This window comes from Nelumbo nucifera, chromosome 1, assembly GCF_055504915.1.
Source record: "Nelumbo nucifera cultivar China Antique chromosome 1, China Antique-T2T, whole genome shotgun sequence".
Taxonomy (NCBI): domain Eukaryota; kingdom Viridiplantae; phylum Streptophyta; class Magnoliopsida; order Proteales; family Nelumbonaceae; genus Nelumbo; species Nelumbo nucifera.
Genome location: NC_142649.1, coordinates 203675402 through 203696252, shown reverse-complemented (window position 1 = coordinate 203696252; position 20851 = coordinate 203675402). Strand labels below are relative to the sequence as shown.

Below are 20851 nucleotides of genomic sequence, written 5' to 3'. Positions count from 1 at the left end.
GATGTTTTACATTAATTCCAAATGCAGCTTTAGGATTTAAAATTTAGTTTTAGATTTCAGAAGACTGGTGTGGAGGCTTTGGTCCCAACCATGGTAAGAGCCGAGTAAAGCCTCCTAACATACAAGTAAGAGAGTTGTTTGATGTGCAGTTATCCGGACTCCCAAACATTGGATGATGGCCTATAATGACTAATTATTTTGACTTTGTAGTTATTTTATTGGTTTGGTATTCGGTGCCATGCACCGTTAATAACTTTCCCTTACCCCTTCTTCCTTCGAAGTGTTAAGTATGGAATTCGATTTTGCATCAACTCCAGAAAAATCCAGCGAACACACCAACGAGCCGGTCCTCGATTGGTTAGACCAGTGTTGATGCATGGTCAAATGCAGTAAGCTTGTAAGAGTGGAAGTGATGGTTATCATTATCATATCGTACGATAAAGCAATGACCAGTCATTTTGGCAGCCCTTGTTGATGTGGTGTCAACCCCGAAATCGTGGTTTTGAAAATTGGGTTGGGACGGTTGGACTGCTTGACCCTAGAGTTAATCATTGCATATAGCTTTTTCATATTCTCCTTTTTTGGATAAAGTGAAAGAAACTATCAACAGAAACAGGAAACAAACTGTTCAATACACATTTAGTGCTTCTCCACTCCACACTCCATAAAATTAACACCCCTAAACTTCGGCCGCGTTTAGCTAGTCTTTTCGCACGGGCTAAGGGCTGTTTAGAAGCTGGAAGTTTGAATTCTGGGTTTTTTCGTTTGGCAATAGAAATATTTAATCGGGAAAAGCTTCAGCTCATAAAAATGTCACAAGTGGTATGCGGGAGAAAATGGGTTATTTATTTTTCTACAAAAACTATTTAAATGTATAAAAGTAGGACCTACCAGTGGTATGTGGGGCCCACATTAGGTATTATGTGGGACCTACATTGTAAAATATATGTGGGCCTATACATGTCCACACATGGGTCCACATGCATATCCACCAATTGCATGTGGGGTCCACCTTGTAAAATATATGTGGGCCCCACATGCATGTCCACCAACGATGTGTGAGGTTTACCTTGCAAAATGCATGTGGGCCCCCCATACATGTCCACACATGGGCCTTACATACATGTCCACCAATTGCATGTGGGGCCCACATACATGTCCACACATAGACCTGCATGCATGTCCACCAATGGTATGTGGGGCCCCACATACATGTTCACACATGGACCCCACATGCATGGCCACCAATGGTATGTTGGGCTCACCTTGTAAAATGTATGTGGGCCCCACATACATGTCTACCAATGGTATGTGGGTCCCACCTTGCAAAATGTATGTGAATCCACATGTTTAATGAAAAGTTTGTTGGCCCACACACACAAGGCGTTCTCGTTACCAAACGGTTTTCTAGCTTTTATGGTTTTTTGTGAGATATATATAAAATATTTCAAACTCATCCTGTGTTTTAACCATCAGATCTTATAATAGATGTTTTGAAAAAGATCTTTTGAAAAATACTTGCCAAGCAAGCACTTCATCAATGGGCAATGAGCAGCCCTATTAAACTTCCTAGATATAAAACTAAACTTTACAGAACAAAAATAAGAGAGCAGAGTTTGTATTTTATCAATCCAAACAGAAGCTTCCCAAGAAAGCGAAAGAGAGCCTGTACACAAAAGGTCCACATCTGGAAGGATTAACACAGACGTCCATCCATGGTCTTGAAGAAAAAGACATGTTAGTATTAAAGATGCAAAACCCATCACATTTACAAATAACTTGAAACTGATCAAAAGAGGGGTAATTTGGGTTGTTTGTAATTAGCTGCCTATGGATCAAATCCGAATACAAGTCATCGGTAGCATTTAGACCAGACTCTTGAACAAAATGATTAACAAGATTCAACATCATAGAGACAGTAGGCATTTCTGATTAAAAATGACATCATTTCGGGCAGATCAAATAGCTAGTCAGCTTAAAAGTTAAAACCCATGATATTGTTCTTTTGTTGCTGAAAATATTTTGAATGTAATAAATAAAATCACTAACAGAATCAAATTGCCTAATCTCCAAAAAAAAAAAAAAATTAAATTTCGAAGCAATGGGAAGACCCCAGATTTGTTTGATGAGCTTCCTAAGGGGTCCTTCTATTGGCATGTTTATTTCTCTCCCGAGTTGGTCATACTGAACCTTGACCGAAAATTTTCCACTTTTGGTTCCCAACCATAGAAAAACATCTTCAAAGTTAGATATATGAATATGAGTATCCATGATCTGTTGAACTTCAGATGGGGGAAAAGATTGTGACAGTTTTGACACATCCCAAGAGCCAGGCTCCAAAATTGAAGTCTCGAATAGAACACTGGTGATCCTATCTCTTTTGCGGACCCATTCGGGCTTTGAAGCAAGGTTTTCAAAACTGAAATGGACAGGGAATCGTTCTGGGTCCGGTTTCCGAGTTGAACGGTCCAACTGTTTGAATCAAATAGATGACCCATTTTGATAAAAAATAAAAAAGAAAAAAATGGTCAAAAACCGTTGTCTGGGTCAATAGGTCGACGATCAACTGTTCAAGTCAGCAAACAATGATTTTTGGCCAAGAACCAATCAGGTGACCAGTTCCTGATTTTTCCGGTCTGGTCCACTTTTGAAAACATTGCTTTGAAGCCATCATTGACTTTTACAGATCTGAACTCCCCAATTGAGGCAGCAAAGTCCAAAGGGACATGTATATTGATTTCCAAGTAGGAGAAGCCGAGGTGGCAACTCTAGAGGGAATAAGTTCATTTCTATGAAGGTATTTATGTCTTTATAATCCTCACCCAAAGAGCCTTAGACTCCCTGAGGAATCTCCAACCCAATTTACAAAGTAAAGCCTTATTCAATAGATCAATCCTCTTAAAACCTAATCCTCTATCTTCTCTTGAGGCAACTAATATCTTATTCCAACCAGCCCACTTCAAGCATTTAACTTCTTTTGAGCCCCTTCCACCAAAAATCACGCTGAATTTTTTCAATCTCCTTTAGGATTCTCGAGGGAAACCGAGTCACACTCATTCAATACATTGTAAATTTAGTAATAGACTATAGAGTTGACTGAACAAAGACTCTCCCACCAGCATACAAAAAGACAAGAGGCTTTCCAATTGGCTAAGTTACTTCCCAATTTACCCAACACAAAATTCAAAGACTCAATATTCTCTCTCTCAAAAAGAGAGGAGATTGAAAACAATTTGAGACCAGATGAGTGGATCACTTGATTCGAGAACCGGTGGTCAAAAGTGGTTCTGTTTCTGAATCAGTTTTTAAAACCATGACCATAATAAAACTGCTTGAACATGTGTCTATTTGTGCACACAGGTCTAATTGAATTCCACTATTTCTCTATTTTTTTTTAATTTATTAGTCATCCCTTCATCATTCAATTGCAATTCATGTCTATTACATTACACATGTTCATAATTTAAAGATATGATATTAAAAAACTTCTGACCAATCAATTAGAATCATAAATGTGGTAGCCAATTAGATTATTTATCAAAATTCATGGGTGGGTTTTGATTGGTCAAAACTCTTCCCATACCATATCTTTTCCACATCATAGATTATCCCTGATTTAAATTATCAATCCATGTAATTCTAATATTGGTTTTGGAAGCTACCGGCATCATAAGGGGTCGAACCTAGTCCATTGACACTTGAACTCTTATTTTAATGGACTAGACATTGGTTCAACCCTTCCCAGTTCAATATAAATCCATTACAAATGAGCATATCCAATCCAATAAATATTTTGGACCATTAAGTCTAAACTGGTCGAATTCAATTGATTTTATTGGTTTGTTCAACCCGTTCAAATTGATTTTGATTTAGATGGGGTCCAACCCAAACCTCATCTATTGAGAATTTAACAGCCGCTAACTAAACTTCAATTCTTGCTTTCCTTTACATTGCGTACATTAGTCATGCACTCTCTATTGAGGATGTTTCAAGTCTCTAATGGCACTCTCTTTTACATTCGTGCATTAGTCATGCACGCAGTGTAACAGTGATTGTGGGAAATCCAGATGCTCCCCATGGATGGCTGAAAGGGCTGTGGGAATGGTGTGAGGATAGATTTGGTGAGGATGAAACCCATATTCGATTGTTGGGTGTATACACTTGATGACCAACATGAGAATCAATTGGTTAAAACAGCCCCTAGCACAGTCTTCAAGTGTTGCTCATTCGGACTTAGAAAAATATGGGTTCAAATGTTTTATAAAATAGGGATTGGAGAGTTCAGCATGCTTTACAAATAAATGCAAAGTATATATATAAGCAAATATAATCATATTTTTTACATTTTATCCTTAAGGCTGTGTTTGGTTGCAATGATGCAAAACTATGGCAGTGCAAATGATTTGAGTGTAAATTCTGACATATTTTTGTTTTGATTTTAGCTTATTTTGTTTGATTACAGTACAAATGAAATAAATTAAGACATAAAATAGAATTACAGTAAAATCCAAAACAAAATTAAACAAGAATTTGCATTTTTTACTTTTGCACTCTCATGCATTTATACACTACAACCAAACACAGCCTAAATGATTCTACATCTAATGCATTTTCAGTCAAAATTTGGAAATATGTATAAAATACACACGGCACGGCAGAAGCGTATTTACTGATTATGAGCAAAATTGGCGCAATTTAATAAAGGAAAACGGAATAGACAAGAATGTACTTAGAAGATTACTTCATCAGTAAATTCAATCCATATTTGTTTGGGAAATAGAAAAAAAATGGGATTTAGCATTTGGTTTGGTTAAAAATGGAAGATGAGATCACAGTCCAAAGATCATTGTAATCTTAACAAAAAAAAAAAAGTCAACAAATGAATGATGAAGTAATTAGAATTAAAATTGTTGAATAGATAGATAAGTACTTTTTTATGGTATTTTGAAAGCCAAACAGATCAGTACTAATTCATGGCATGGCAGAACTGAACATTCTATTTGATAACATAAAGTAAGAATAAAGACTAATTGGATTGGATTGGAAAGAAAAAAGATTAAAGTAGAAAGGATGAAGAAAGTCAATATAAAGCATATGACAGCAATTTCCATTGCTTTGGCTTCTTGCTTGAAAGGAAAGAAAAAATCCTGCTGTGGACAAGGAAAAGGAAAGGTCTTTGTCTGCAATGTAATGTCTCCGGCTGCTCTTTCCAATCCAAAAGCCACCTTAGTCGACCGAAACACTGCAGAAGTTGGCCTCTCGGTCATCCATTAATCAAAGCCCAAGTCCCCCACCAAACACGTATTCACGTATAGTCAGGCGCCACCCAAGACCAAGGTGGAGAGGGGGAACGACTCATCAGAGACACTGGAGCCTGGAGGAGAGAGGAGAGAGGAGAGAGGAGAGAGAAAGTAGAGAGAGGGGGGGGGGGGGAGGGGGGGTGGGTGGGGTGGGGTGTGGGGGGGTTGCTGCCAAAGTAAAAGCCGCGTATGCTCTCTAGCGTCATAGACCTCTCAAAGCGGTGGCGGATCTTAGATCTTGAAATCAGCCGCACACTCCTCCCACCCCACCTCACACCTCCACCTCACCTCCTCTCTACTCTCTCCACCCAACCCCCCCGGCCCCCTCTCTCTAACTAATAACATCACCACCACCACCACCCAAAATTATGTTTCCCTCAACCACCACCACCACCTTCTCCTCTGCCTCTTCCTTCTCCTCTTCACGGCACCACCACCAGGCATGGCTGCCTCATCGTCCTCCGCCCAAGACCCAACTCCCACGGCCTCCGCCCGTCCAACCCCACAGCCTTCTAGAAGACTCCCCCCACCGTGTTGGACCCACGAAGAAACCGTAGCCCTCATCGACTCCTACCGTGAAAAGTGGTACTCTCTCCGCCGCGGCAACCTCAAGGCCTCTCACTGGCAAGAAGTCGCCGACGCTGTCGCCCGTCGATGCCGCTTCGCTACCCCATCGAAGACCTCCGTCCAATGCCGCCACAAAGTCGAAAAGCTCCGCAAGCGCTACCGCACCGAGAAACAACGATCCCTTGCCACTCCCGGGCGTTTCTCCTCCTCTTGGGTCTACTTCCGGAAGATGGATGCAATGGAAAAGGGCCCATCTGCCACTGCCAATTCCGATTCGAGTGATAACGACGACAACGGAGAGGACGACGAAGATGAAAATGAGGACGACACCAACATACCCACCACCAACACACGCAGTCTCCACCGTCTGATGACCAATGGAGGAGCAGCAAGAGGAGGAGGAGGAGGAGGAAGTGGTGGCGGATTAGGGTTTCGTCTTAGAATTCCCAATCGGCCCAGTCCGGTGCAGCCTGTAACCGGGTTCCGGTCAAAGAATTATGGTAGGGTTGATGAACTTCCGAACCCTAACCCTAATATTAATACTTGGTATTTTAATGGTTCTTCTTCCACAAGGTCGGGATTTGGGAAGAGGAGGAATGATGATGATGGTGGTGGTGGTGGTGGTGGAGCTGAAGAGATTAAGAGAGAGACGGATCCAGTTTCGGAGATGGTTTCGTCAATTAAATTGTTGGGTGAAGGGTTTGTCAAGATGGAGCAGATGAAGATAGAGATGGCCAGGGAGATTGAGCGGATGCGTATGGAGATGGAAATGAAGCGAACTGAAATGATCCTCGAGTCTCAGGAGCGAATTGTTGATGCATTTACAAAGGGGTTTTCTGGGAAGAAGAAGGTCAAGAGGATGTCATCACCGGATTCATAGATGGGGATACAGAATTTTTTATTTTTTTTTCGGTCGTTTATTGTGCTCTTCTTCTGGGTACTCGGAGAATTTCAAGAATAGGTTTTTAGGAGGCTAAATTCTGATGAACCAGGTATTGAAGTGCCTTTGCCCATTACATGGCCATTGACTGTGGAGATATGGGAGTTGGTGAGTTAGAGGATTCTGACTATTGCCATTTATCTATTTTCCGGCATTGTGCTTTTCTTTAAATTGTTGACCGACCGATCACAAGTTCAGAACTTGTCTCGTTCTTGTAATTTGTTTGTTTGTTTGTTTGTTTTTGAAGAAAAATGTAGTTTTGCATAGAAATTCCACATGTAGAGCCAATAAAGTTGTTCACTTCATTACTTGAAAATTTATTAGGCTTTATATGTTTATGTTTTTCATGTATGAGATGCCTATGCATCATTGAAGATGCATATTGGATTTCCTCTACCTTGTTGAGGCATCTCTTATTCTGGTCCTTAACTTCTTTTGTGCAAATCTAAATTTGGGATGGCCCACTTTCTCACTAGTTGTCTACTTATCCAAGGTGGTGGAAGTTGTGTTATTCATTACTTTGCTTTTGATAATAGAATGAGCTAAAGTGGAGATGCGCGGCAAAAGATATAAACCTACACTAACATTTAGCTCTGTTTATTTTACCGAATTTTGAATAGATTGTGGTACCTCAGGGTTCTGAGTGGTTTATATATAGTCACAATTAAAGACTACTTAGATGGTAGCAGCAGACGTTACAGAGCCTCAAGTAGTTATTGTTGGATGATATTGGAAGATGGTTTTTTTTTTTTGGGTGCATGCATTGTTGGGCGGGGGGTGGGGGGTGGGGGGGTGGAACATGAAGATGGATAATTCTGCTATCAAGTATTATATGGCATCAGGATGCTTTGTGTATCTGACAGGGCCGTCCACTGTTTCTGTTATTTCAGTCATGGAAGCATAGGAAGCTGACCCCATAGTTGGGACAAGGGTTAGATGACAATGATGATGTAGGAGGCATAGGAAGGTGGTTTTGATAAAGATTTTTCAGGCATTTGTTTCGGACTTGGGTATTGATTTCTGCTGGCAGTTAATCTTGTGGAGGTATAAAGAATTTGATGTTAAATGAGAGTTCAGTTTAGTTTGGGAAGTATAGGATCTTGGACCTTCTCATATCTAAGAAGAATACTGCAGTTTGGAGCAATCTCATGAGGCCAATAGAGCACTTGATTGGGGACACAGACAATAAGATGATAAATATTCTCAGAATCTAGCAAAGCCTTGTTGGTTTCTCCTTTAGTTGTTGATTGATAGAAATGTTTTATTAGTGATTTTCTACTGTTTGTTATGGTTCATTTTTGGCTTTTTAGAGTTCTTACCATGGGATTTGTGGACTTCCCACACTAGAGAGTTAAGTTTCTGATGACCAAGGACCCAAGCACCAATTTTTCATCTCAGTTCATTAAGGTAATAATGGGAGACTTAGGGGGTGTTGTGTTCAACAACATGGTTCTGTTTTTGAAAACAAAAACAACTGCCAATTCAGCAAAAAAACAACATAATTTTGCTGATGTGACAGTTTTTTTTTTCAAAAAACAAAACCTACCATGTTGTTAAACACCACTCAAATAGGGGTGGGTCATGGGCTGTTGAAGGGGAGGAGAGTCAGTGGTTTAAGAGGGTCTCAGCTGATGAAGATGCAATAGCTATTGAGATGGGGAGTTCGCATGCATGTGAGGAATCTGAATCAGGTGGTTATGAGTCTCCATTGGATCATTTGTTAGAGTTGGACAGAATGGTGAGGGCTTAGAGGCCCACTGATCTCAAGGAGATTGGAAAAATCTGCTGTGCTTAAAATTGACTTCTTTTTCAGTGTTGGCACTTGGCAATAAACCGGATTTTCATCAGGAAGCTGAGGAAGATGAGCACTAAAAGCAAGGATGGTGTGGAATGGTCAATAGCAACCAGGGACAATGGTCTATACTATAGTGCAACTTAGGCTATTAGAAGATGCCTGGGATTAGGCATGTGTAGGCAGGAAAGATCTCAACTCCTACTTGAAAAGCCTCCAAGAATGGAGAAATGTATTCGATGAACTTTTTTGTAAGGGTGGGGTGCACTAATCAGGTTCTAGATTTTTTTAATATAACTTGATGTGGAATATCCTGAAGGGAAGGATTCTTTTTTAATAGATTCTTCAGTTCAGACTACACAAAGAAGGTGGAAAGAATAACAATAAATTTGGGAGAAATTGGAGGCTTGCTTCAGTACGTTCTATGGTGTTAGGATAAACTAAGAGAATAGTTGTCATAGTGCCGCCTAGGCGCCCTTGGCTGGGTGCCATACCTAAATGCCTTGTTTATAGAAACTAGGTCCACCTAGGCGACTAAAATAACAAGGCTGGAACCTTATTACAATATCATGCATATTGCTACATCTTAGTAGTATGTATGCTACTAGATTCTATACGTGTGTGTGTGTGTGTGTGTGTGTGTGTGTGTGCGAGTGTGTGTGTGTGTGTGAATTATACTTTGTTTTAAAGTTTTACTATTGAAATTTAAAAGATCCAAGGGTTTTGAGAAGAGGAAATGGAGAAGAAAAACAAAGAATTTCTAATACAGAGGTTTCTTTCCTTTTTTTTCATACTCTCTCTCACACATTAAAAAAAACTGCAGCTCCACCCTTATTCTTTTTCTCTTTTACTTACTCTTTGACTGTCTTAAATTTTATCATATAAAATTATAATCATTTTTAAAGTATTGTAATTAATATAATTGGAATATTATTTTCCTAGATATGGTGATTTTCCATCTTTTGAGAGGAAATTTAATGTTATTAATAAAGAAAAATGCTATTTTTCTGATTAATATGTATGCTGAATTGTATATAAAACTACGAAACTAGGTAAAACTTGGGAAATATTGTTAAAGAAAAAAATAAAGTAAAAAGATTTACTGAGTTTTTACATCTAAAAACCAATTATGACCCCATATCTTACTTTAAGTGCTGTATCTTTTTGGTCCTGGAGGAGGAGAATCATTCTATGTGACTTGTAGGTTTACATTTGATGATAGAGGCATATGCATTTATATCTTGCACATGGTTCTAACTCATTAACCATACAAAACCATGTCTAGGGGCCTTTTACAATCTTGGCATTCTTAATACAATCATCTCACCTTAATTATAAACAAATGCATTTATTAAAAATTATCAACATAGAGCCTTGTTCCAACAATTTGAGGTTGGCTAAGAACATATTTATCAAAATAGTATAGTACACTTTCTAATTTTCCCTTTAGTTTTCAAGCATTTTTCTGTTGCTACCAAGTGATGACTGCTTTCCATATGCAATTTTATTGAAATCAGCTTACTGAAGAAATTATAGAGACAATAACTAATTATTCAGGTTGTGTCCCTCCCCTCTTATGAAATAACAGGACAAATCAGCAACACCAAAGTTTACTTTGGATAAGAAAAAGTGGTCAATGGTCAGAAGAACCTTAGTATGTTCATCCAAATTGATACACTCCTTGGAGAGCATATGGAGCAAGGTTCAAAATATTGATATGCTAAGAAACAGGAATTTGTTTATTTTAATTATTTTGTGTGTTAAATTTTGACTAGATGTACCCACTGTTATAATATCAAATAAGAAAGATAAAAAATAAAAGAGTATCAATTGATTGAAACTTCTGACAAGTTAAATTTTCATATTGAGAGTGTTGATACTTTGAACCTTGATCTGGAGAAGGGTGGGGGGTAATGGTAAAAGACTGGTAGGGTTGTGTTTGAAGTGGGGAATGCAGATTAGATTTGGTGAACTTGTATATTGTTTTTTGGATTTCTGCAGCGTTTGCAGTTATTGATGGGTATATTTTGTGATTTTTGGGGATGAAGAAATTGGAATGTGCATTTTGCCTATTTTCTTTGGATAGTTTTATTTTTAACAAAATTTTACTTTATTACAAAAAACTCTTTGATCCATTCATCACTGAGGTTTTAAAGCCTTGTTTGGAAATATAAATGGGTCAGTGGTTTACATGTAAACCAACTACTGTTGACCTTGTTTGAATGTTTGCTCCATTAATTATGGTTGATATAATAGTGTAGAATATAGGCACATCTTTAAGTACTTAACACTTTTATCGGTTTGGTGGACATAAATTGTTATCAAATGTATTGGCACAAAGTGTAAGGTGGTTTTTCAGTGTAATCATAATTTTGTATTAATAAGACTACTAACAGGTTGGTTTCTATTCTGATGCATGTGAATTTAATGAATCAGGAGGGGAAAAACAATGTCCAAGTGAGGTAAGGTGGGTGGCAATGATATTTTAGTGGTGCTGACACCTTAACTACGGATCTTACAGAAATACTCAAAACTCCTTGCTTAAACCATAGGTTATGTTTCTTAAAACTCAACATTCTTTTAATTATAAGGATTCAATAATCATTCTGAATTGGTATGCCCCAAATATCTGTCTCTTATTAAGAAAGATATTCCTTATTGCCATTTATTTGTACGAGGCATCAGTAGATTTTACTAATTCATTTGAGTAGGAGAACGGTCCTTCCTCCTTGTGTTGCTTTAACTGAAATTCTCCTTGCCTTTCTTTTAGGTGCAATGCGTTATTAAATTGAAAATGATAGATCTCTCTACTTTTTTTCGGTAAGGAGTGAAACTTGCCGTCTATCTACATTTGCATGCTCATACTCTGGTTGTTTGTTGTTGGCATACACTTGATAAGCCTCTTCACAAAATCAAGAGGAGGTGAAAATTTCAATAGAAAGAGTGATCCCTGATCCAACCTCTGTTGAAAAAGCACCAGCTTGTTTGGTTGCAATGTCCTGTGTCCATCCTTACTCTACGTTCTTCATGATGGACTAACACATAGTCCAAAGTCCAATGGCTGTAGATAAATCTGTATTGCCAACTCAGCCATGTGATTATTCTTATATTATCATGAAGTCCTTTGTCTGAGAGTTAAGTTACTTTGTGTTTCTGTTGAGTGTTTTAACTGTTATGCCTACCAGCATTCTTTTGTGTGTGTGTATGTGTGTTTGGCACAAGTTAATTTCTTTGTATTATTACAAGTTATAAAGGGGATATATTTTTATTAGAAACCAGGCACCTGGGGATCATCATCTCCTAAGCCTTGTCCCAACTATATGGGGTCAGGTTACATAAATCCTGTTTTGCCATTGCATTATGTTCAGTGTCATATTCATTGTTAAATTATGGGCACTTAAAATTATTTCATATTGCATCCAGCGGAGTCCTTTTCAGTCTGACTCTAACTCTTCTAGCTCCTTCACTTGTGACAGATTAACTTAGCAGGTGCTGTAGATGGTCTTCTGTGCATGTGACAAAACCATTTCAATCTACTTTTTCTTATTTTATCACTTATTAGAGTTATTCTTAGGTTCCTTGGGATCATTTTATTTCTAAACTCGTCCTTACTAGTTTTACCATTCATCCATCCATGCATTTGCATTTCTGCCACTTTTTTTTGATATGCCCAACACTCTATTCCATACAATATAGTTGGCCTTACAGCTGTTTTATACCAGGCACCGAGGTATGTGGCTATTAATTGTCCTTTGTCACATGAAGAATTCTCCCATAGACATCTTTCCTTATTGTTGAAGATAATAAAAGAGATGAGTACAAATAAACACTGCAAGATTCACTGTCACTGAAGGGAGAATGTGATGCAGTTTGTCTGCTGTCCGTTCTTCCTCCCAATTTCATCTCTGTTGTCCATTTTCAACCCTTAGTCCGTACATATTTATTCTGTTCATACATTACCCAACATAAAATTGTCGTCCTAATACAAATGAAATAATAACGTCTTAATACAAATGATTAGAACGTTTGAGAGAGGAAACAAGTGCATGTGCATCTCTATTTTCATTAGCATTTCCGCCAAAGAATCCACTTGATGTAGTATGCTTTCGAAGTATTAAGAAAAACATAATTTCATTTCATGCTTCATTTTGTTCCTTAAATTGTCAATTATTCATAAAGATGCTAAATGGCTAGCTTGTAAATTATAGGATTTTCATCACCTCCCTCGTGAGAAAAGCTTGGCTCTTTAGAGAAAAAAAGAGGAGGAAAAATAAAAAGAATAAAATACCTAAAACATACCCTAAGTTTTCATAAATTGACTCAAGTATACCTTAGTTTATAAAAAGACATTTTCACCCTTAATCAGAACTTTAAATTTTCTAAAAGAACCAAAAAGACCCATATGTTGTTTTTGCCTCAGAGAAACATCACCATTGCCACCACTGAACATAACAGAGCTGGCAATGAAAACAAAAACAGCTCATTGCCACACCTCCTCTTTTCTCGCTGCCTCTCTCTTTCTCCCCCTCTCTTCTTCCTCTTCCCTCTTCTTGCTTCTCTGTTCCTTAAACTTGCAACTCACCATCATCACTGAATTGCATTTCTGCTGTTACCCTCAACCACCAGTTCCCTATTTTAATCTTCCCCCTCTCTATTACTTTATCCATCTACTAGCCTTCTATCTTAATCTGAAAACTGTTGTAATTGCAGTTGCAGAAAGTCAGAAGCAGATCAAGAAATATTGTTTTGAAAGAGTAGTATTTTCAAAGGGTAAAATAGGATTTTTAAAATATTAAAACGGTTTCATGAAATGGAAGAAGAAATGAGGGTATGTTTAAGTTCAATGAGTACTAAGTACACCCCACAAGGTATATATAAGTCTATTTACAAAACTTAGGATATGTAGTCTTTTATCCAAAAAAAAGCTTGGACTATTTTGAAGTTTAACACACATGACATGTTACTGAGTGGGATGAGGTTTCGATGATAATGACACATGAAACTTCAAAATTGCCGGCCCAAGTATTTTTTTTTTTTCAAACAGCAAAACTTATCCCCTCACTAGTGAGTGATCAAATCATTATCATCATCTAAACCTTGTCCCAACTATATGGGGTCAGCCACACAAGTCCTGTTTTGCCATTCTGTTTTGTGCCCATATCCATTGAACCTCTGATTAAATCTTTATCGAACCCAAAAGAAAAACAAAGATAACCATCCAAAAATATATTTATTGGGTAAATCTATAATGCTAGAAAGATATACAGGGAAGAGATTTGATCAATCAAAACCCATGTGAATTTAGATGAATAGCAGCTGATTGGGTAATCACTTTTTATGAAAACAGTTGATTGGTTACAAGTATATCCCATATAATGTCTTTTCAGTATCATCGTATCAATAGTAAAACAATATCTTTGTAAAATATTAAGGGCCTACTTTATTGTTGTTATCTTTCGTACTTACCTGTCAACAATGTATACTTCTCATACTTCTTAATTTTTTTTTTTTTTTTTTTTTTTTTTTTTTTTTTTTTTTCTCTAAGACGCAGTCGTAATACATGCAGAATGAAAATGGCATCTAAAATTAATGGGTATCAATTCTCTCTGCAGCTCCATTGTCCAGCCAGCAAAGATGGTGGATTGTGGGAATGTTCTTTGTTCATTGTATTCGATCCAATTATCGAACACAATACCACTAATTAGCACACCATGAGAGAGAGAGAGAGAGAGAGAATGAAAACAAAATGCCATAACTCCATGTTGGTCCCAGCTATTTGGGGGGTGTTGAGAAGGATGCAGTGCATACGACCTAACCTTCCTTAGGCACTTTCTTACACAAAGAAACCCGCTTAGGTCCATGCTTCTTGTTCTTATATGCTTGTCAGCCCCAGATGTCAGATGGCTCTTACACAAGGAATGTAAATGTATTCTTACTCGCTTCCAACATTCACCCCAACTCTCGTAGAAATTCATGAAATGTGTATATTTTTATATGCACTGATTTTTTTTTTTTAATCTATGTCCATAAAACTCATTAGTCTCACACAAACACAACACAGTGATGGTCTATTTATAGAATGTTCCATCACTTGGCAGGTGTTAAACATGGTTGAAATATTAATGGGATGGTGACCATTTGGAGATTGGAAGGGCCATGGTATTACGAGTAAACACTAAACAGAATATGGAATTCCGTGGAGTACTAGTTGATGTATCCACTTCTTAACCAGATATAGAATGTGGTTCTTGTTATAGAATGAATGGCTGGACCAAGTAACAAGCCACATGGCATGCCTGTAGCCTCTCCTCCTCTAATGCTACACTATCACATGGCAGTGGAACCCCTCTACTAGGGTAGGCTGGGCTAAGTATTTGGTGGGTCCCATTTATTTATTTTTATTTTTATTAAAAGGGAATATATAGCTATATATGTAGCCATAGCTAGTCAACTGTCAACAAGTTTAGATGAGATGAGATTCAGTATTGCCACACTCTATGATCCTATCCAATGAACCAACAAACCAATGGTCTACACTCTCCCTCCCCTCTCAGCCAAAAGAAAAATGATTCCTTACATATCCAACTAAGGAAGTCCTTTTCTTTGACCTTTAGTTCATCACCAACGAAACCCACCCAACAAAGAATCTGCATCAACAGCATCGCATTCACATATTGGGTGTTCATTTTATGGATCTCAAGTCTGGTCTGCAAGATATTTTAATCATCAGAATCAGATAACTAGATTAGTACTGCGTCAATAGGGACAGCACTAGCAAGTAGCACAATCCAACAACGACCACTCTCGTTGAAACCACCCAAACAGCCTTGTCTCAATGTGCTTGATATTTAATAGAGGACAAAAACAACAGCTTGATCAATCAACTTCACCAGTTATCAAAAAGCGGTTTCGCTTCTTCATCACAATATAAATTCACATTCTGTTGCAAGGAATAGTGGTGGTTTCACCATGAAATATGGTTATGGTTACAGTTACATAGTGACAACAGAGAGTACAAAGTGGGAAAAGGAAAGCAGAAAAACTGAAAAAGCAAGAAAACAAAAACTAAAAAAAGGATATGTAAGATATAAAAAAAAGCTATCCCTTTCCCCTTCTTTTTCCCATTCTCTGTACCTTTATTTGGGTGTTTTATGCTTGTTCACTGATTCTACATTCTTTTTTTTTTTTTTTTTTTTTATTGGGGGGGGGACTGCGTAGTATGACTTCCATGAGCCGAGCCCTACACTGTATTGACAGGATCAAAACTGGAAAAAGTAAAAGAAGGGAGACAAAGAAAGAAAGAAAGGTCCTAATAACACCTTTTGATTAAACCAACTGGATTTCCAGCTTGGTTTGTTGTACTGATGAGATTGTGTTTATTCCATCATCCTCAGTCCCCATTTCTTCTGCACGGTACGTTGAATGAACACCATATAGTACATAGAACAAGGTGACAAGACAGGCCCATATTCCAAACCTTTGGAAAGCCCTTATGTTTAGCGTAGTCATGAGAAATACATTGAGGAAGATTGACGCAGAAGCCGGCCATGGCATAAGTGGAACTGACCATTCGCTGGGTTGGCCACTGCGGGAGATCATGTAGTGGAAGACGGCAGTAATGGCAATCAGAGTCCCACTAAATAAGGCCAAGCCCCACCATTGTTCCTTGAACTTCCATGACATGGAGAAGCCAATTGAACTTGATGAGAGGAGCAACAGGTAGACGAGAGTGGGGAGTGGATGGTTGTTTCCAATGACAACATACCGACGATAGATCAGAGCGTTCCCCACCAGATAGAAGACCAGGAGTGTGCCGATGGAAATCATCTCTAGCACTATTTCAAGTTCTGTGAAGAGTGCAATTGATGCCGTGCACATCCCTGCGCCACAGAAAGAAAAAGATTCATGGCCTCACTTTCTTTGTTTATTCCTTCTTTTTCTTTTATTTTAATCAGCAACTTCCCACTAACGATGTGCAATATTATTTCTTTTTGTGTCACTCGGCAAAAGGGAAACCAAAGGACAAACAAACGAGATTTTTGGTGATAAGAAGAGTATATTCTTGTTTTAGAAGCCTGACCTTACATCATACATACCGGTGATTCTGAAAAAAAACAAAATGAATTAATCCGTTCCTTCTGATCATACATACAGTAAATTAAAAAGGGGAAAAAAATAGATAAGGCCTAGCTGATTATCTATAGAAATTATATTGTCAAATGGGAACCTAAAAAAAATCATTTAATACTAAAACCCAGCTGCCTTATTCTATTCTTAAATGGGGAGAGGAAATCAATATGAATGGTTACAGAAAATCCAATATTCCTTACCTAAGGAGAGGGTGGCATTCAAAGGGGTGCCTGTAGAAGGGTGCACCTTGGCCAACCAGATGGGCACGAGCCTAGCCCTTCCAATAACACAAAGGTATCTGGCTTGGCCTAGCATAGCCACCAGGAGAGAAGCAACGATTCCCAAGCTTGCACCAGCGCCAACAACATTGCTTGCCCATTCCCAACCAGCCATCTTTCTGAAAGCCAAAACGAATGATGCTTCTGTATCCGATATCTGCGAATCAAGAAAAAGATGCCCTTTTCTTAGTGACGGACTGACAGTGCACCAAAAGCCAAAGGGAGATCGCCCGTCCTAGTTTTACTACTTTTTCCTAAGCCCACCTCTAGTAATGTTCTTGTGGAATCTGATATTGTAATCTCCATGCCTGAATAAATTTATGAAAGTTGAATCCTGTGAGAACTTACCTCATTGTAAGGGATCATCACGCACAAGGACAAGGCCATGAGACAATAAAGTGCCAAAACGATGACAACAGACCCAACAATTCCCACTGGGAGGTTCTTCTGAGGGTTCTTTATCTCTTCTGCCAAGGTTGATACAGTGTCGTAGCCAATATAGCTGAAATAAACTATGGCCGCTCCATCAAGAACACCCCTAACGCCAAAAGGAGTTAATCCATCTGGGTGTATCAGATTCTTGGCACTCCCAATGTAGAACCCAGAAATAATAATGAATCCGAAGAAGATCACATGAAACACTGTCATAACGAGGTTAAACATAGAACTTTCCTTGGTGCTGCAATCCAAAAGACAAAACCATCACTCACACAATCCATTCATCGTTCAATGACTGAACTAACAAAGCCATGCAGTTCCAAAATCAATAAATCCATAGATGAAGAAAGAATTGAGGAACCCACTTGTCTGACAAGAAGCGCCAGAAAAGCAAATAAGAACATAAAATAACCAAAGAAAAAGAAAAGAACCAGAAGGGTTGTGAGGGATTAGGGATCAAACCTATAGCATAGACAGAATGTAAGAAGAAGAATAACAACAACAGCTGTGAAATCCAGTCTATTATAACCCTCTGCTAATCCACCCACTTTAAGTCTCCAAGAATCCGGATGAACTGCTCCCACTGTACAAGATAGATACGCCGTGAAACTTCTCGCCACGGCGGCGTTTGACAAGACATACTCCATTAGTATATTAGCTCCAGCGAAGTAACCCACGAACTCCCCTACACCAATTCAACAGGAACAGAAAATAACAGAAGAATAAGAAGAGCAACAAATCAGCTTGTCCAATCCAACAAACTCATAAAAGAAACTGAAAAGATGAGAAAAACGCAACGCAAGAGTTTCACTGTGCACGATCGTATCCATACCAAAGGTTATTCGCAGATAGCTAAAGGCGCCACCGGCGACCGGAATCTGAATAGAGAATTCCGTATAACACAAGGAAGAAAGGAGAGCTGATACTCCGGCAATGATATAAGAAATAAAGACAGCAGGACCGGAGATCCTGGCTGCTACTTGACCAGTTGTGACGAAAACTCCAACGCCCAGCATTCCTCCGACACCGAGGCCTACCAAGTCGTACCACTGGAGCTTTCTTTTCATGTCTGCTCCTGACCTCAACCTTACTTGGTTGAGTTCCTGGTCTGGAGTCCATGTCGCAAACATTCTTCTTTTAAGCTTGTGGGGCGTCTGGTGAAGGTCTTGGAGATATGTGGAGAGAGAAGGGTTGTTTACTGGAGGTTGAATGGCCGCCATGGCTGCAGCTCCAATGGCTTCTTCCGTTTCCATGCGAGGGGGGGTGAAGAGGTTTAAATATCCGTTAAGGATGTCAGGACTCGGACCGGTCTGAAGTCCGGATCTGCCGGTTCCCTACTAGCTGTATCCAGCGCTACATCTCCAACAGAATTTTGCCACGTGTTCAAATACGTTGTGCATCCGGTTCGTGTACGAAATGAACGGAAAGTGTTAACCTCTCCGTTAAATACTTTTTCCTTTCAAATAAATAAAATAAAATTAATTATTTTCTCTCTCCCGAGTCCCCGACTCAGAATCCCCCAAACCCTATCCAATTCAATTCTCCTCTCTTTTCCTTTTCCTTGATCCCCATCCCCTTCCCTTCCCTTCCCGCTCTCTTCTCTCAGCTTCCACACCGCCTCGCCACTCTAATCTCCGGCGACCGCTGCAGGAGTAAACCGAACGGAAGAGACGAACGGCGAGCCACCTGGACAGAGAGAGAGAGAGAGAGAGACAGACAGAGATCTATCTATATTTGCGTGGGTTTCAATTCAAGTACTGGATGCTTCTGTTGCGCTCTAATCTTCTTTAGAAAGTTGACTTCCAAAATGAGAATATCAACTGCTTAAATATTTTTGGGGAAAAGGTAAAAAAAATAAAAAGAAAAGCGATTGGACAATTGCAGTGGAACAGTTCAGAGGACTGGGCCATGTGAAATTGTCCTTCTCGAGTTGATAACACCTGCGAGGAAAAACAAATGAAATGGGACTGATTGTTGCAGTCTGCTTACGCGGATTAACTCCTTTTGGAATTGGAAGATGAGAGAAAGAGATCAGGATAGAGAGAGAGAGAGAGAGAAGGAAAACAGGGGTTGGGGTTGGGGTTGGGGAAAGCTTGATTTTTTTTTTTTCTTTTTTCTTTTTATTGTTGTGCCCTCAGAAGCACCCGATTGCACCTCGGTTTTCATTAAATTACGCGTCTGTCCCTCAATTAAAAGCCTTGACGTGAGAACAAACATAAAAAATAAGGTCTATAGGGCAGGCCTGGTTTTAGCCTTTTAGTAGGTCTATGACTTTAAATATAAAGTATTAAACATATACATGTGATGTTTCATATTACATGGCATATAATATATGTTTTAGATTTATGTTATACATATTTCAGGAGAGGAGGTCCTAATGGTATTTGTCTTTTATTGATGGCATTTTGTTGATTGATGAGACTAAGGATTAAATCTAAAATTGAGTGTATGGACAAATATGTTAGGAATAAAAAAAGTTTTAAAATAAGTAGGACTAAAAACAAAATATATGATATATATAAAATAATATTAAGAGCGTAAATTAGGGTACATCATCTGATATCTTTTATTATTTTAGTTCAATAATTCATAATTAGGGAGAGATTGAAGAATATGGTAACTATAAAATTAGAGCATAATGGGTAAAATGAGGGGAGTATTCGGAGTCTTATGTGATAGGTGAATGCCATTTAAGCTAAAAGGAAATTTCTATAAAAAAAAAAAAATTGAATGTAACAAAAATGTATATGTTAAGATGAGCGATGGGAAAAACTGAAAAAAGATCTATCAGAAGTTATCTATTGCAAATTGAAGTAATAAGAAATGATTAAAGCACTCATAATTAAGAGCAATTTTCTATAGCTCTCTACAGTTTTCTTACACTTTGTTTGGCAATTTCCATCATTAACGATATTAGTACATTTTTCTTGCAAAATTGAGACTTATAAATAAGCGGATAACCAGCTAATTTGACCAAAGAACTAATGAACCGGTCCCGATTTCATAAAACTGCTTAAATCACTGGATGAATGAAAATTTCAAAATGTTCACAGAAAGACTTGGACTCATGACCTTTTATAATATGTATTTTCTTATTACCATTAATACATTTCTTTATTTGAATTTGTTTAGCCTCTTTAATGTATATATAGCTTTAATATACACATATTTTAAAGAAAACGTAAATTGAGAAGCTTGTGCTCTAGTCATTTACATTAAAAATTAAGAAACTAGCCATCTATTCAGCACATTCAAATGCAATATTATTTGTAGCATGGTTTTTAAAACCAAACCGGTGATCGAACCACCGATCAAGGGTCCGGTTACTGGTCCGACCATTCAAACTGGACAGTCAGCCCGTTTTGACAAAAAAAAAATAGAAAAATGAAAAACGGTCAAAATCATT

General features: G+C 38.3%; 2 protein-coding genes across 2 annotated transcripts; one reads left to right on the top strand and one right to left on the bottom strand.

The window, feature by feature from the left end:
- The first annotated feature begins 5133 nt into the window (after positions 1–5133).
- On the top strand, positions 5134–11346 carry LOC104609819 (Alcohol dehydrogenase transcription factor Myb/SANT-like family protein). Its single transcript, XM_010276202.2, has 2 exons — positions 5134–6915; positions 11036–11346. The coding sequence occupies exon 1, from the start codon at positions 5743–5745 to the stop codon at positions 6745–6747; it is 1005 nt and encodes a 334-aa protein (XP_010274504.1). The 5' UTR covers positions 5134–5742; the 3' UTR covers positions 6748–6915; positions 11036–11346.
- A 2864-nt stretch (positions 11347–14210) lies between these two features.
- LOC104609818 (cationic amino acid transporter 7, chloroplastic-like) lies at positions 14211–19513 on the bottom strand. The gene is made up of 5 exons (XM_010276201.3): positions 18278–19513; positions 17908–18130; positions 17356–17686; positions 16930–17164; positions 14211–16479 (listed from the first exon to the last, which is right to left on the bottom strand). The coding sequence occupies exons 1-5, from the start codon at positions 18696–18698 to the stop codon at positions 15926–15928; spliced, it is 1764 nt and encodes a 587-aa protein (XP_010274503.1). The 5' UTR covers positions 18699–19513; the 3' UTR covers positions 14211–15925.
- Positions 19514–20851: the final 1338 nt, after the last annotated feature.

Bases quoted from the DNA above. Each gene is read 5' to 3' on its own strand.
- LOC104609819 (XM_010276202.2), top strand. From the start codon at position 5,743: ATGGCTGCCTCATCGTCCTCCGCCCAAGACCCAACTCCCACGGCCTCC.
- LOC104609818 (XM_010276201.3), bottom strand. From the start codon at position 18,698: ATGGAAACGGAAGAAGCCATTGGAGCTGCAGCCATGGCGGCCATTCAA. The intron at 18,131-18,277 runs GTATGGATACGA...GAATTGGTGTAG, and splicing joins CTATCTGCGAATAACCTTTG to GGGAGTTCGTGGGTTACTTC. The intron at 16,480-16,929 runs GTAAGGAATATT...TCTGTGGCGCAG, and splicing joins GAATGCCACCCTCTCCTTAG to GGATGTGCACGGCATCAATT.